At 42.2% G+C, this 15644-nt stretch overlaps 1 protein-coding gene and 1 pseudogene across 1 annotated transcript; both read left to right on the top strand.

Moving 5' to 3' along the window:
• Positions 1-2500: 2500 nt before the first annotated feature.
• On the top strand, positions 2501-2933 carry LOC133231598 (cytochrome c oxidase subunit NDUFA4-like). The gene has a single exon (XM_061389959.1). It carries the CDS (start codon positions 2636-2638, stop codon positions 2879-2881), a length of 246 nt encoding a protein of 81 aa, XP_061245943.1. The 5' UTR covers positions 2501-2635; the 3' UTR covers positions 2882-2933.
• A 334-nt stretch (positions 2934-3267) lies between these two features.
• On the top strand, positions 3268-6822 carry LOC133231477 (large ribosomal subunit protein uL15-like; annotated as a pseudogene).
• The last annotated feature ends 8822 nt before the right edge of the window (positions 6823-15644 follow it).

Raw genomic sequence — 15644 nt, 5'->3', positions numbered from 1 at the left:
GGAAGATCCCCTGGAGTAGGAAAGGGCAACCCATACCAGTATTCTTGTCTAGAAAATTCCATGGACGGAGGAGCCTGACAGGCTACAGTCTGTGTGGGACAGCAAAGAGGCAGACACCACTGAGCATGTACACACACGGAGGCAAAGTATGCAATCGCTCTTTATTTTTCACAACTACATGTAAATCTATAATGTCACAAAAAAAGTTACATACAAAGCTGCCTATTAAAGCTTCTATAATAATAAACTGAAAGTTACCTAAATGTCCAACAAGAGACATCTGGTAAAGCAAATTATGGTACAATGAGGAATACCAAGTGCTCACTAAGAACGACCATGCAGGGACTTCCCTGGAAGTCCAGTGGTTAAGACTCTGAGGACTTGCCTGGTGGCATAGTGGATGAGAATCCGCCTGCCAGTGCAGGGGATTTGGGTTCCATCCCTGGTCTGGGAAGATTCCACATGCCATGGAGTAACAAAGCCCAAGTGCCAGAACTACTGAGCCTGAGCTCTAGAGCCCTCGAACTCCAACTACCGAGCCCACACACCAACTGCTGAGGAAGCCCTTTGCTCCAAGGCCCACGTGCAGCAACTACTGAAGCCTGATACCTAGAGCTCATGCTCTGCAATAGCAGAAGCCACTGGAATGAGAAGCCCATGCAATGAAGAATAACCCCCACTCGCTGCAATTAGAGAAAGCCCGCACAGAGAAAAGACCCAGGGCAATTAAAAACAAAAAAAAACCTCATTCCGGTGCAGCAGGCGTAGGTTCAATCCCTGGTCAAGGAACAAAGATCCCACTTGGCACACAACCAAAAGATTAAAAAAAAAAAAATCATTTAGATTATTTGACTTGATATTAAGTGAAGAAAGCAAGTTGCAAATCAAAGGTGAAATCCCTGTCTGATGTGTATGCATTTGCTTACAAAATGAATCGTGGGAAAGTGGGAGAAAAGCATATAAACCTTTGGAAAGAAAAAAATCAAAAATGTTTCCCTTCAGAAACCAAAAGTTCTCTCTTGATCATTAATGCACTTACTAACTAAAAAGACTCCAAGTGAATTCAGTCCTTGACTCCTCATTCCTTAAGCTGCTGACATTCTAGGAGATGAAAATTCTAGTTCTAATAAACTTAGTGTTTATATACGCTTAAACCCTTTAGAGATTATAGTGATTTCCTACACATATGAAACATTGCTTAGATACATAAGCGCGTGTGTGCCAAGTTGATTCAGTCATGTCTAACTCTGCAACCCTATGGACTAGCCAACCAGGCTCCTCTGTCCATGGGACTTGCCAGGCAAGAATACTGGAGTGGGTTGCCTATGCCCTCCTCCAGGGATCTTCCTGACCCAGGAAAACAAAATATATTTAAATAAAATTATTTAAAAAAACAATTTCTTACCAGGTCTACCCCAGAACTACTGACTTTTTAAAAAGCACTTGTTTTAACAAGCACTCCACCTAATCATGATGGAGAACCAATGCAATGTGCATTGAAAGGCCTTATTGTAAGTTGCAGCAAAATGTCAGTTGCTTTTCTCTGGATAATGAGATTTGGGTGATTTTTGTTTTCTTCTTTGTATCTTCCTATGGTTGACAAAAATAGTAAATATTACATGTTCTCTTTCAAAATGAAAGTAACTTTATATGTATTTTTCTGCTTCTGAAAATAATGTGAACTCCCAGGTTGCTCAGTGGTAAAGCATCTGCCTGTGAATGCAGATGTAAGAGATGTAGGTTCCATCCCTAGGTCAGAAAGATACCTGGGAAATTTCATGGACAGAGGAGCCTGGCAGGTACAGTCCATGGGGTCGGCTGCGACTGAGTGACTGAGCACGCATGCACAAATAATGTATGGGTTCTGGTTCTAATATGATGCTGAACTGTTAGCGCTCCAGGAATTGCCCTCAGGGCTTTTTCTCTTTCACTCAGGGGCTGCACCCTTGCAAATCTCAGCAGGATGTCTGCAGGGTGTATTGAAAACTGTGATGGTTAACTGTGTGTGTCAACTTGACTGGGTTAAGGCATGCCCAGATAGCTAGTAAAATAGAACTTCTGAATGTGTTCTGTGAGGGTGTCTCTGGAAAAGATCAGCATCTGAATCAGTAGGCTGAGTTAAGATGATTCCCACCAATGCAGGTGGGATCAACCACTCCACTGAAAAGAACAAAAATGTCGGGGGTGTGTGAATTTGCTCTCTCTGAGCTGAGGTGTCTGTTTTCTGCCCTCGGACCTCCATACTCCTGGTTCTCCACCCATGGGACTCAAACTGAATTACACCCCAGCTTTCCCAATTCCCCAGGTTGCAAATGGCAGATTGTGGGACTTAGCCTCCATAATTATGTGAGCCAGTTCCTATAATAAATCTCTTAAATAAATATATATACATCCTATTGGTTCTGTTTTTCTGGAGAATCCTGCCTATACAAGCTCCAAAGTCCATTTAGTACCGAAAGAACCGAAAATAACCTAGGATAGTGGATGTGGCAGCCTTGGTTCTGAATGCTGCAGAGAAGATCACATGGATATGAAAAGAAATGCAAATAAAAACTACAGCGAGGGGTGACTGCTTAATCCCAGGCCTTGCAGGTTAGTTTTTTCTAGGTTTGGACCCAAGGCTTCTGTTGAAACCATGCTCCACCAGATCATTGGTCAGGCCAAGAAGTATTCTAGCTTGATCCCCCTCTTCATATTTATTGGGCCAGGATGTACTAGAACAGCATCATATGTCACGTGCCTGGCATTGTTTCATCCTGTTGTCAGCTGGGACAGAAAGAATAACCCAGACCTCTGGAACCAACTGGGACCTAATCAGTACAAGTTCAACTCTGTGAGTGTAGATTACAGCAGACTGAAGAAAGAAGGTCCAGACTTCTAAATGAAGCATTTCACTATAAAGTTGCTTAGAAGGAAGGTCTTCCAGAAGCCATTCACACAATTCCATCTAACCAGGAAATACTTGCCCTCTAAATGCACAAAACCATGTTAGTGTATTGTGTTGGAGTTTACACTGATTAATAAGTAGTCTGAAACTTTAAAAAAAAAAAAAAATACAATGAGGGGCTTCCCTGGTGGCTCAGCAGTGAAGAGTACATCTACTAATGCAGAAGACACAGTTTCCACCCCTGATCTAGGAAGATACCGCGTGCCGAGGAGCAACTCAGCCCATGTGCTACAACCACTGAGCCTGTGCTCCAGAGCCCGGGAGCCATGACTACTGAACCCAAGTGCCACAACTACTGAAGTCCGAGTGCTCTGGAGCACATGCTCTGCAACAAGAGAAGCCACCTCAATGAGGAGCCCACACACCATACCTAGAGAGCAGCCCCCACACCTAGAGAGTAGCCCCCACTCTCCACAACTACAGAAAATCTGATCACAGCAACCAAGACCCAGCACAGCCAAAAATAATTTTAAAAAAAAATTTTAAGGCAATTTTCTTTTTTAAATCTACAATGCAGGGGACTTCCCTTATGATCCAGTGGTTAAAACTCCATGCTCCCAATGCAAGGGACCTGATATCCATCCTTGGTCAGGGAATTAGAGTCTGCATGCCCTAAGAGCCCATTATGCCAAGACTAAAGATCCTGCATGCCACAGTGAAGACCGGGCACAGCCAAATTAAAACAAAAGCTACAATGAGGTATCACACTGGTCAGAATCAGATCAGATCAGTCACTCAGTCATGTCCGACTCTTTGCGACCCCATGAATCGCAGCACCCCAGGCCTCCCTGTCCATCACCAACTCCCGGAGTTCACTCAGACTCACGTCCATTGAGTCAGTGATGCCATCCAGCCATCTCATCCTCTGTCATCCCCTTCTCCTCCTGCCCCCAATCCCTCCCAGCATCTGAGTCTTTTCCAATGAGTCAACTCTTCGCATGAGGTGGCCAAAGTACTGGAGTTTCAGCTTTAGCATCATTCCTTCCAAAGAAATCCCAGGGCTGATCTCCTTCAGAATGGACTGGTTGGATCTCCTTGCAGTCCAAGGGACTCTCAAGAGTCTTCTCCAACACCACAGTTCAAAAGCATCAATTCTTTGGCGCTCAGCCTTCTTCACAGTCCAACTCTCACATCCATACATGACCACAGGAAAAACCATAGCCTTGACTAGACGAACCTTTGTTGGCAAAGTAATGTCTCTGCTTTTGAAAATGCTATCTAGGTTGGTCATAACTTTTCTTCCAAGGAGTAAGCATCTTTTAATTTCATGGCTGCAGTCACCATCTGTAGTGATTTTGGAGCCCAGAAAAATAAAGTCTGACACTGTTTCCACTGTTTCCCCATCTATTTCCCATGAAGTGGTGGGACCGGATGCCATGATCTTCATTTTCTGAATGTTGAGCTTTAAGCCAACTTTTTCACTCTCCACTTTCACTTTCATCAAGAGGCTTTTGAGTTCCTCTTCACTTTCTGCCATAAGGGTGGTGTCATCTGCATATCTGAGGTTATTGAGATTTCTCCCGGCAATCTTGATTCCAGTTTGTGTTTCTTCCAGCCCAGCGTTTCTCATGATGTACTCTGCATATAAGTTAAATAAACAGGGTGACAATATACAGCCTTGACGAACTCCTTTTCCTATTTGGAACCAGTCTGTTGTTCCATGTCCAGTTCTAACTGTTGCTTCCTGACCTGCATACAAATTTCTCAAGAGGCAGGTCAGGTGTTCTGGTATTCCCATCTCTTTCAGAATTTTCCACAGTTTATTGTGATCCACACAGTCAAAGGCTTTGGCATAGTCAATAAAGCAGAAATAGATGTTTTTCTGGAACTCTCTTGCTTTTTCCATGATCCAGCAGATGTTGGCAATTTGATCTCTATATAGAAGCTCTATACAGTCAGCAAAAACAAGACCAGGAGCTGACTGTGGCTCAGACCATGAACTCCTTATTGTCAAATTCAGACTTAAATTGAAGAAAGTAGGGAAAACCACTAGACCATTCAGGTATGACCTAAATCAAATCCCTTATGATTATACAGTGGAAGTGAGAAATAGATTTAAGGGCCTAGATCTGATTGATAGAGTGCCTGATGAGCTATGGAATGAGGTTCGTGACATTGTACAGGAGACAGGGATCAAGACCACCCCCATGGAAAAGAAATGCAAAAAAGCAAAATGGCTGTCTGGGGAGGCCTTACAAATAGCTGTGAAAAGAAGAGAAGCGAAAAGCAAAGGAGAAAAGGAAAGATATAAACATCTGAATGCAGAGTTCCAAAGAATAGCACGAAGAGATAAGAAAGCCTTCTTCAGCAATCAATGCAAAGAAATAGAGGAAAACGACAGAATGGGAAAGACTAGGGATCTCTTCAAGAAAATCAGAGATACCAAAGGAACATTTCATGCAAAGATGAGCTCGATAAAGGACAGAAATGGTATGGACCTAACAGAAGCAGAAGATATTAAGAAGAGATGGCAAGAATACTCAGAAGAACTGTACAAAAAAGATATTCACGACCCAGATAATCACAATGGTGTGATCACTGACCTAGAGCCAGACATCGTGGAATGTGAAGTCAAGTGGGCCTTGGAAAGCATCACTACGAACAAAGTTAGTGGAGGTGATGGAATTCCAGTTGAGCTATTCCAAATCCTGAAAGATGATGCTGTGAAAGTGCTGCACTCAATATGCCAGCAAATTTGGAAAACTCAGCAGTGGCCACAGGACTGGAAAAGGTCAGTTTTCATTCCAATCCCAAAGAAAGGCAATGCCAAAGAATGCTCAAACTACCACACAATTGCACTCCTCTCACAAGCTAGTAAAGTAATGCTCAAAATTCTCCAAGCCAGGCTTCAGCAATATGTGAACTGTGAACTTCCTGATGTTCAAGCTGGTTTTAGAAAAGGCAGAGGAACCAAAGATCAAATTGCCAACATCCGCTGGTCAGAACAGTCATCATCAAAAAATCTACAGCCAGGACTTCCCTGGTGGGCCAGTGGCTAAGACTCGGCAGGCATACTCCCATTGCAGGGGGCCCAAGTTTGATCCCTGGTTGGGGATCTAGATCCCACATGCCACAGCTAAGACCAAGTACAGCCGAATAAATAAAATTTTTAAAAATCTACAGCCATCAGACTAAGGAAGGCCTGGAAACGTAGGGGCCACATGAGCTACAGCCTCAGCTGCATCAGCAAACACCGGGAGCACCCGGGAGGCTGGGACAGTGCTGGTGGCATTCATCACCACAGGCTCAACTTCAACAAGTATCACCCAGGATACTTTGGGCAAGCTGGTATGAGGCATTACCGATTAAAGAGGAACTAGAGCAGAACTTCCCTGGAGTTGAGGGTGATCCAGTGGTTGGGACTCTGAGCATCCAGTGCAGGGAGTATGGGTTGGATCCCTGGTTGGGGAACTGAGACCCCACATACTGTGCAGCCAAAAAAAAAAAAAAGAAGAAACAGAGCTTCTGCCCAGATGTCAACCTTGATAAATTGTCAACTTTAGTCAGTGAACAGACATGGGTATAAACGCTGCCAAGAACAAGAGGAGGTGCTCCTATCGTCAATGCAGTGCATTCAGGCTACTAAATACAAACTTCTGAGCAAGGAAAAGATCCCAAAGCAGCCTGTCATGGTGAAGGTCAAATTCTTCAGCAGCAGAGCTGGGAAGGTTAAGGATGTGAGTAGGGCATGTGCCCTAGTAGCTTGAAGCCACGTGGTAGGAGATGCATTAAATGTTAACAACTGCTTTAAAAAAAAAAAAAAAGAAGGTCTACAAATAATAAACTCTGGAGAGAGTATGGAGAAAAGGGAAACCCTCCTACACTGTCATTTAAAATGTAAATTGGTGCAGCCACTAAAGAACAGAATAAAAGTTTCTTAAAAAATTAAAAATAGAGCTGCCATATGACCCAGCTATCCCACTCCTGGGCATGTATCTGGAGAAAATCATAATTCAGAAAGATACATGCATCACTGCAGCACTATTTACAATAGCCAGGACATGGAAGCAACCTAATGTCTATCAACAGAGGGATGGATTAAGAAGATGTACATATATACACTGGAGTATTACTCAGTAGTAAGAAAAGAGCAAAATAATGCCATTTGCAGCAATATGGATGGACCTAAAGATTATCATACGGAGAAGGCGATGGCACCCACTCCAGTGCTCTTGCCTGGAAAATCCCATGGACGGAGGAGCCTGGTAGGCTGCAGTCCATGAGGTCGCTAAGAGTCGGACACGACTGAGCGACTTCACTTTCAATTTTCACTTTCATGCATTGGAGAAGGAAATGGCAATCCACTCCAGTGTTCTTTCCTGGAGAATCCCAGGGACGGGGGAGCCTGGTGGGCTGCCGTCTATAGGTTCACACAGAGTCGGACACGACTGAAGCGACTTATCAGCAGCAGAAGCAAAGATTATCATAGTAAGTGAAGTAAGTCCAAAGAGAAAGACAAATACCATATGATATCACTTATATATGGAGTCTTTAAAAAAAAGAGAGACAGAGAGAGCAAATGAACTTATTTGCAAAACATAAGTAGAGTCACGGATGTAGGAAACAAACTTAAAGTTATCAAAGTAGTGGGGAACTGGAATTACTTTTACTGGCACAATACACAGCAAGATTTCCAAAGACCCTGAAGCGCTTTGTCCATATATATTCCTCTTTGCTTTGCTGTGATGACTCCAACTATGAACTGGAGGAGAGCGTATGGACAGAAAATTTAGAGACCCGCTGAAAGATATGACACAGTAGGATGAGCAGGCAAGGGTGAGCCCACTGTCTCATGCTCAGCAGTCAGGGTCCACGCTGTAATTGTGTGATGACACTGAACCTCTTATAGAGTAGCTTCCCAAGGTCTGAAACAGTGGCCACAAGACAGACGAGCACATCCTTTGCCTGGGCTGCAGCTTTTAGGAATAACATTTTGTATAGTGCACAAGACTCCATTCTGACAGAGTAGACAGATTTTTCATAATTGTGGAAAATCACAGTGTTAATGTTAAAAGTGAATGGGAGGAATTCTCTGCTTTCAATACATGATCTATGTAACCATGGAAGTTCAATTCAGTCACTCAGTCATGTCCAACTCTTTGTGACCCCATAGACTGCAGCATGCCAGACTTCCCTGTCCATCACCAACTCCCGGAGCTTGCTCAAACACATGTCCATCAAGTCGATGATGCCATCCAACTATCTCATCCTCTGTCGTCCCCTTCTCTTCCTGCCTTCAATCTTTGCAAGCATCAGGGTATTTTCCAAGGAGTCAGTTCTTTGCATCGGGTGGCCAAAGTATTGAAACTTCAGCTTCAGCATCAATTCCTCCAGTGAATATTCATGATTGATTTCCTTTAGGATTCAGTGGTATGATCTCCTTGAAGTCCAAGGGACTCTCAAGAGTCTTCTCCAACACCACAGTTCAAAAGCATCAATTCTTCGGTGCTCAGCTTTCTTTATCTTTATGGTCCAACTCTCACATCCATGCATGACTACTGGAAAAGCCATAGCTTTGACTAGATGGACCTTTGTTGGCAAAATAATATCTCTGCTTTTTAATACGCTGTCTAGATTGGTCATAGTTTTTCTTCCAAGGAGCAAGCATCTTTTAATTTCTTGGCTGTAGTCACCAACTGCAGTGACTTTGGCACCCAAGAAAATAAAGTCTGCCACTGTTTCCGTTGTTTACCCTTCTATTTGCCATGATCTTAGCTTTTTGAATGTTTAATTTTAAGCCAACTTTTTCACTCTCCTCTTTCACTTTTAAGAGGCTCTTTAGTTCTTCGCTTTCTGCCATAAGGGTGGTGTCATCTGCATATCTGAGATTATTGATATTTCTCCCAGCAATCTTGAGTCCAGCTTGTGCTTCATCCAGCCCAGCATTTCACTTGATATACTCTGCATATAAGTTAAATAAGCAGAGTGACAATATACCTCCTTGACGTACTCCTTTCCCAATTTGGAACCAGTCTGTTGTTTCATGGCTGGTTCTAACTGTTGCTTCTTGACTTGCACATACAGATTTCTCAGGAGGCAGGTAAGGTGGTCTGGCATTCCCATCTCTTTCAGAATTTTCCACAGTTTGTTGTGATCCACACAGTCAAAGGCTTTAGCATAGTCAATAAAGCAAAAATAGATGGTTTTCTGGAACCCTCTTGCCTTCTCTATGATCCAATAAATGTTGGCAATTTGATCTCTGGTTCCTCTGCCTTTTCTAAATCCAGCTTGAACATCTGGAAGTTCTGGGTTCACATAGTGCGAAACCTGGCTTGGAGAATTTTGAGCATTACTTTGGTAGCATGTGAGATGAGTGGAATTATGTGGTAGTTTGAGCATTCTTTGGCATCGCCTTTCTTTGGGATTGGAATGAAAACTGAACTTTTCCAGTGCCGTGGCCACTGCTAACTGTTCCAAATTTGCTGAGATGTTGAGTGCAGCACTTTCACAGCATCATCTTTCAAGATTTGAAATAGCTCAACTGGAATTTCATCACTTCCGCTAGCTTTGTTCATAGTAATGCTTCCTAAGCTCCACTTGACTTCACATTCCAGGATGTCTGGCTCTAGGTGAGTGATCATACCATCGTGGTTATCTGCATCATGAAGATCTTTTTTTGTATAGTTCTGTGTATTCTTGCCACCTCTTCTTACTATCTTCTGCTTCTGTTTCTGTCCTTTATTGTGCCCATCTTTGCATGAAATATTCCCTTCGTATCTCTAATTTTCTTGAAGACATCTCTAGTCTTTCCCATTCTATTGTTTTCCTATATTTCTTTGTATTGATCACTGAGGAAGGCTTTCTTATCTCTCCTTACTATTCTTTGGAACTCTGCATTCAGATGGATATATCTTTCCTTTTCTCCTTTGTCTTTAGCCTCTCTTCTTTTCTCAGCTATTTGTAAGGCCTCCTCAGACAACCATTTTACCTTTTTGCATTTCTTTTTCTTGGGGATGGTCTTGATCACCACCTCTTGTACAATGTCATGAACCTCCGTCCATAGTTCTTCAGGCACTCTATCAGATCGAATTCCTTTAATCTATTTGTCACTTCCACTGTATAATCATAAGGGATTTGATTTAGGTCATACCTGAATGGTTTAGGGGTTTTCCTTACTTCAATTTATGCCTGAATTTTGCACTGAGTTCATGGTCTGGGCCATAGTCAGCTTCCTGTCTTGTTTTTGCTGACTGTATAGAGCTTCTCCATCTTTGACTGCAAAGAATATAATCAATCTGATTTCAGTATTGACCATCTGGTGATGTCCTTGTGTAGAGTCGTCTCTTGTGTTGTTGGAAGAGGATGTTTGCTATGACCAGTGTGTTTTCTTGATGTAACTCTGTTAGCCTTTGCCCTGCTTCATTCTGTACTCCAAGGCCAAACTTGCCTGTTACTCCAAGTATCTCTCAGCTTTCTACTTTTGCATTCCACAACATGTGAAAGTGAAAATCGCTCAGTCATGTCCAACTTTTTGCGACCTCATGGACTATACAGTCCATGGACTTCTCTAGACCAGAATACTGGAGTGGGTAGCCTTTTCCTTCTCCAGGGGATCTTCCCAACCCATGGTTCAAATCCAGGTCTCCTGCATTGCAGGCAGATTCTTTACTCGCTAAGCCACAAGGGAAACCCAAGTATACTGGAGTGGGTAGCCTATCCCTTCTCCAGCAGGTCTTCCCGACCCAGGAATAGAATCATGGTCTCCTGCATTGCAGGTGGATTCTTTACCAACTGAACTATCAGAGAACCCCATTCCAGAATATACATTGCAGTTACTGGGGAGAGATTTGCAATGCACCATGGGGAAATGGCAACCTACTCCAGTATTCCTGCCTGGGAAACCCCATGGACAGAGGAGCCTGGAGGGCTACAGTTCATGGGGTTTCAAAGAATCAGACACAACTGAGAGACTAGGCACTAGCTTGATGGGGAAACTATCGATCCGGCCTTCAAGAATCTCCATGGAAACCACAATTGTATCTTCTCTTGCTGGATGGAACAGACAAGTCTGAATTGGATGGAGAAATAATTGCATTACCACCTGTATGGTTAGAGAATTCCAGGGCACATATTCAAATTATGTGCTTTGTAATGGTCTTTCTAAACAAAAAACATGAAGCAATGAACATGAAAAGGCTAAAAATGGGAACATAAACGCATACCTTTAATAAATTCCAAAGCAAAAATTTGGAGAGCTACATGGTGGAGAAGAGCTCTGGCAGATGCCACATTAACTAAGAAATCAGTGTAGGAACCCTCCTACACTGTTGGTGGGATGTAAGTTGGTGCAGCCACTATGGAGAACAGTATGGAGATTACTCAGAAAACTAAAAATAGAGCTACTATATGATCCAGCAATCCCACTCCTGGACATATATCTAGACAAAACTCTAATTCAAAAAGATACATGCACCCCTATATTCATAGCAGCAGTATTCACAATAACCAAGACATGGAAAAAAAACGAAATGTCCATTGACAGATGAATGGATACAGAAGATGTGGTACATACATACAATGGAATACTACTCAGCCATAAAAAGAACAAAATAATGCATTTGCAGCAACATGGATGCAACTAAAGATTATCAGTAAGTCAGTGAAGTAAGTCAATATCATATTGACTTACTACTACTCTTGCCGGATGGGACAGACAAGTATGAATTGGATAGAGAAATAATTGCATTACCACCTGTATGGTTACAGAATTCCGGGGCACATATTCAAATTATGTGCTTTGTAATGGTCTTTGCTAAACAAAAAACATGAAGCAATGAACATGAAAAGGCATGTAAGTCAATATCATCTTCAAGAGTAGATATTGAAGTAAGACAAATATCATATGATATCACTTATATGTGGAATCTGAAAACAACCTATCCACAAAATAGAAACAGAAATAGACTCACGGACATAGAGAACAGACTTATGATTGCCAAGGGGGAAGGGGCTGGAGGAGAGACAGAGGAGGAGACTGGGGTCAGCAAATGTAAGCTATTATATATAGATTAGATAAACAACAAGGTCCTACTGTGTAGCACGGGCAGCTACATTCAATATCCTGGGATAAGAATATAAAAAAATGCATATGGATGTATAACTGAATCACTTTGCTGTACGGCAGAAATTAACACATTATAAAAAAGAACTATACTTCAATTTTTAAAAAAATTTCAGTCCACCTTACATGATTAAACCGTTTTGAGTTGGGTAAATGACTCCATACAAACTGGAAGGTAAAGATAGAACTATAGAAATGATGAAGCAATCAAACTCACGGTATTTATGATTTTGTGTTAAATTTAGGAACATTCAGAATGTGTTTGTGTTACATATTTTTTTAAAGATTTATTTATTCATTCATTTATTTTTAGGCTGCACCACATGCGGCATGTGGGATCTTAGTTCCCCAACCTGGGATCAAAACGTGCCCCTCCCACACTGGAAGCTGAGTCCCAACCACTGAACCACCAGGGAAGTCCCTGTATTACATATTTTTAATGTTCCTAATGTTTAAAAGAATTTAAGTAAACAAATCTGATAGATTAGCCCTGTAATTTCAATTTAAATATGTAACATTTTTATTTTTTTTTAATTTAAATTTATTTAATTGAAGGCTAATTACTTTATAATATTGTATTGGTTTTGCCATACATCAACATGAATCTACCACGGATGTACACGTGCTCCCCATCCTGAACCCCCCTCCCTCCTCCCTCCCCGTACCATCCCTCTGGGTCATCCCAGTGCACCAGCCCCAAGCATCCTGTATCCTGCATCGAACCTGGACTGGCGATTCGTTTCTTATATGATATTATACATGTTTCAATGCCATTCTCCCAAATAATCCCACCCTCTCCTTCTCCCACAGAGTCCTAAAGACTGTTCTATACATCTGTGTCTCTTTTGCTGTCTCGCATATTTTTAGATGATATTTTGATTTCAACTTTGGGGGAGGTGTGCCGCACAACTTGTAGGATCTTAATTTCCCCAGCAGGGACTGAACCTGCACCCTTGGCGATGGAAGTGCAGAGTCCTAACCGCTGGGCTGCCAGGGGATTCTCAAAGTTTAACAGATTGGATTACATTTGTAAACACTACTATAAAATTGAAAAGAACTTGAATCTGTACATTTGTACATTTGGTTTGTTAGGTTTACATAAGTTATTTTAATGCATCAGAAGATAATTATCTGTTAGCGTTTTCAGTGCCATCGGACATTGGAAGTGTTCGGAAATTTAATTAAACAGGTTTGCAATTAGTGTCCATTATGCAAATTTAACTTAAAAATTATAATTGAATATGAAACAGCAAGTGAAAATGATTGTTCTTATTTTTATACTCAAATTATATTACCTGTATAACTAAAATAGCAAAGTGTATAAGTTGAAGACTTCAAAAGGAAAAAGAGAATTTTTGTTTTAATTGAATAAATTCAAACCCAAGGATATTGATTTTGTGCACAAAAGCGTCCTTCAGACATCAAACTCAGATTAGTAGGAACAAGCCAATTTGCTCTATTTCATAAAGAATGGGAAAGAGGCAGTTGTTAAGGGGGGCAGGATGACCAGAGTGGATTGTGGAGGGACAAGAGGGTGAAGGGAGAGGAAGAGGAAAGAGAGTTGCCAAAAGAGTTGGAGAGAGACGTGTAAAAATGACTTTTAATAAGTCTTAATTGCTCTCATCCCTCCTGCAAACTAACACAAACTAACATTACTTTTTTCTTTTTAAATGAACTTTATTGAGGTATAATTTACATACATAAAATGCACTCACTATAAGTATACATGGAGAAGGCAATGGCACCCCACTCCAGTACTCTTGCCTGGAAAATCCCATGGACAGAGGAGCCTGGTGGGCTGCAGTCCATGGGGTCGCTAAGAGTCAGGCACGCCTGACTTCACTTTCACTTTCACTTTTCACTTTCATGCACTGGAGAAGGAAATGGCAACCCACTCCAGTATTCTTGCCTGGAGAATCCCAGGGACAGAGGAGCCTAGTGGGCTGCTGTATGGGGTCGCATAGAGTCAGACACAACTGAAGCAACTTAGCAGCAGCAGCATAAGTATACGTATCGATGACTTTTGACAAATGTGTACTCCTGCATATCCACCATCACTATCAAGATATAAAACTTTTCCATCACTCCCCAAAATTCTTTAGTGTCACTTCAACCCTGACCCCCAACATGGATCTGATTCTACCATTATAGGTTAATTTTACCTATTCTAGAACTTCATATATGTGTGTGTGTGTGTGTGTGTGTGTGTGCGTATGTGTGTATATATATATATGCTTTTAACTTTATATACATATATTAATATATATGTATGTATGCTTTTGTGTCCGACCTTTCATTTAACATCATGTTTTTGAATTTAACCATATTTAGGTATCAAGTAGTCATTCTTTTTTTAAATTGCTGAATATTATTCCATTGTAGGACTTCTCTGGTGACTCAAATGGTAAGGAATCTGCCTGCAATGCAGGAGACCCAGGTTCTATCCCTGGATCTGGACAATCCCCTGGAGAAGGGAATGGCAACCCACTCCAGTATTCTTGCCTGGGGAATTCCATGGACAGAGGAGCCTGGTGGGCTATACAGTCCATGGGGTCGCAAAAAGTCGGCAACAACTGAGCGCCTAACACACACGCGCACACACACACGCATTCCATTGTATGGATCTGTCTGTCCATTCACCTGTTGACAGACATTTGGGTTGTACCAGTTTGCACCCATTGTAAATAAAACTGTTATGAACGTGAGAATACAAATCTTGTTTATAAGCATATTTTTTCATGTCTCTTGGGTAGCTACCTAGAAGTGGGCATTTGTTTAATAAATCTTTGCCTTTCTAAGAACCTGCCGAACTTTTCAAAGCAGTTGTATCATTTTACCCTCCCCCTTATATTTTTCCTCGGTAATTTCTGGAATCAGATTTGTTTGAGTAAGACAGTATCTTCAATGGCCTCAAGGTGGCCCCAGTACATCCCGGTGAATGCAAAAGATGTTTTAACTGGAGGAAAAGAAGCCAAATCCATAAGTGACTTTGTCTTCTGCATTTAGTCTTTCTGTAATTTTCCAGGGCCTGGTGGGCAGCACTCCTTTGAACCCAGGAGTATCTCTTTCAGGGAGGGAGTTACTTTGGTCTGCCCATCAACTGAGCTGGAGTCAACCTGATCCCACTTCTGGGGATGATGGAGAGAAGGTCACAGGTCCACCAGCAGCGATTCTAGCAGCTTACGGATCTTGGCAGTTATAAATACCAGCTATTCAGAGCTCCGGGGCGGGAAAGGGGACTTGGAAAGACGCTTCTTGATAACAAACCTGTCCCCTTCCCCACCTCAGTCCCAAAGTAGTTTCTCCCTTCCGTCTTTCACTCTAGGCTTTCGAGGAAAGGAAGAGGAACTCCCAAGCCTCTTTGTCTCTCAGATGAGGCTGCCTGCAGGGTCCAACCACACTCAGGCCCAGTTATCGTCCTTACTGAACAAAGCTGCCCCACGTACAACCTAGAAAAGCGCGGCATGGGCAAAGAGACCAGCTGGGGCCTCCGGTTGGTAAGAGTGATTCTTCTGCCCAAGGACGCGAACAAGGGCCTGGCACAGGCACGTGAATGAAGGTGCACTGGTTTGGTAGGACCTGAGGTAACAAGGTGACAAGGTAGACTGAGGCGGCCTCCTCCTTCCTCAGGGAGCA

The sequence above is a fragment of the Bos javanicus genome, chromosome 19 (assembly GCF_032452875.1).
Source record: "Bos javanicus breed banteng chromosome 19, ARS-OSU_banteng_1.0, whole genome shotgun sequence".
NCBI lineage: Eukaryota > Metazoa > Chordata > Mammalia > Artiodactyla > Bovidae > Bos > Bos javanicus.
This window is presented reverse-complemented; position numbering and strand designations above follow the sequence as displayed.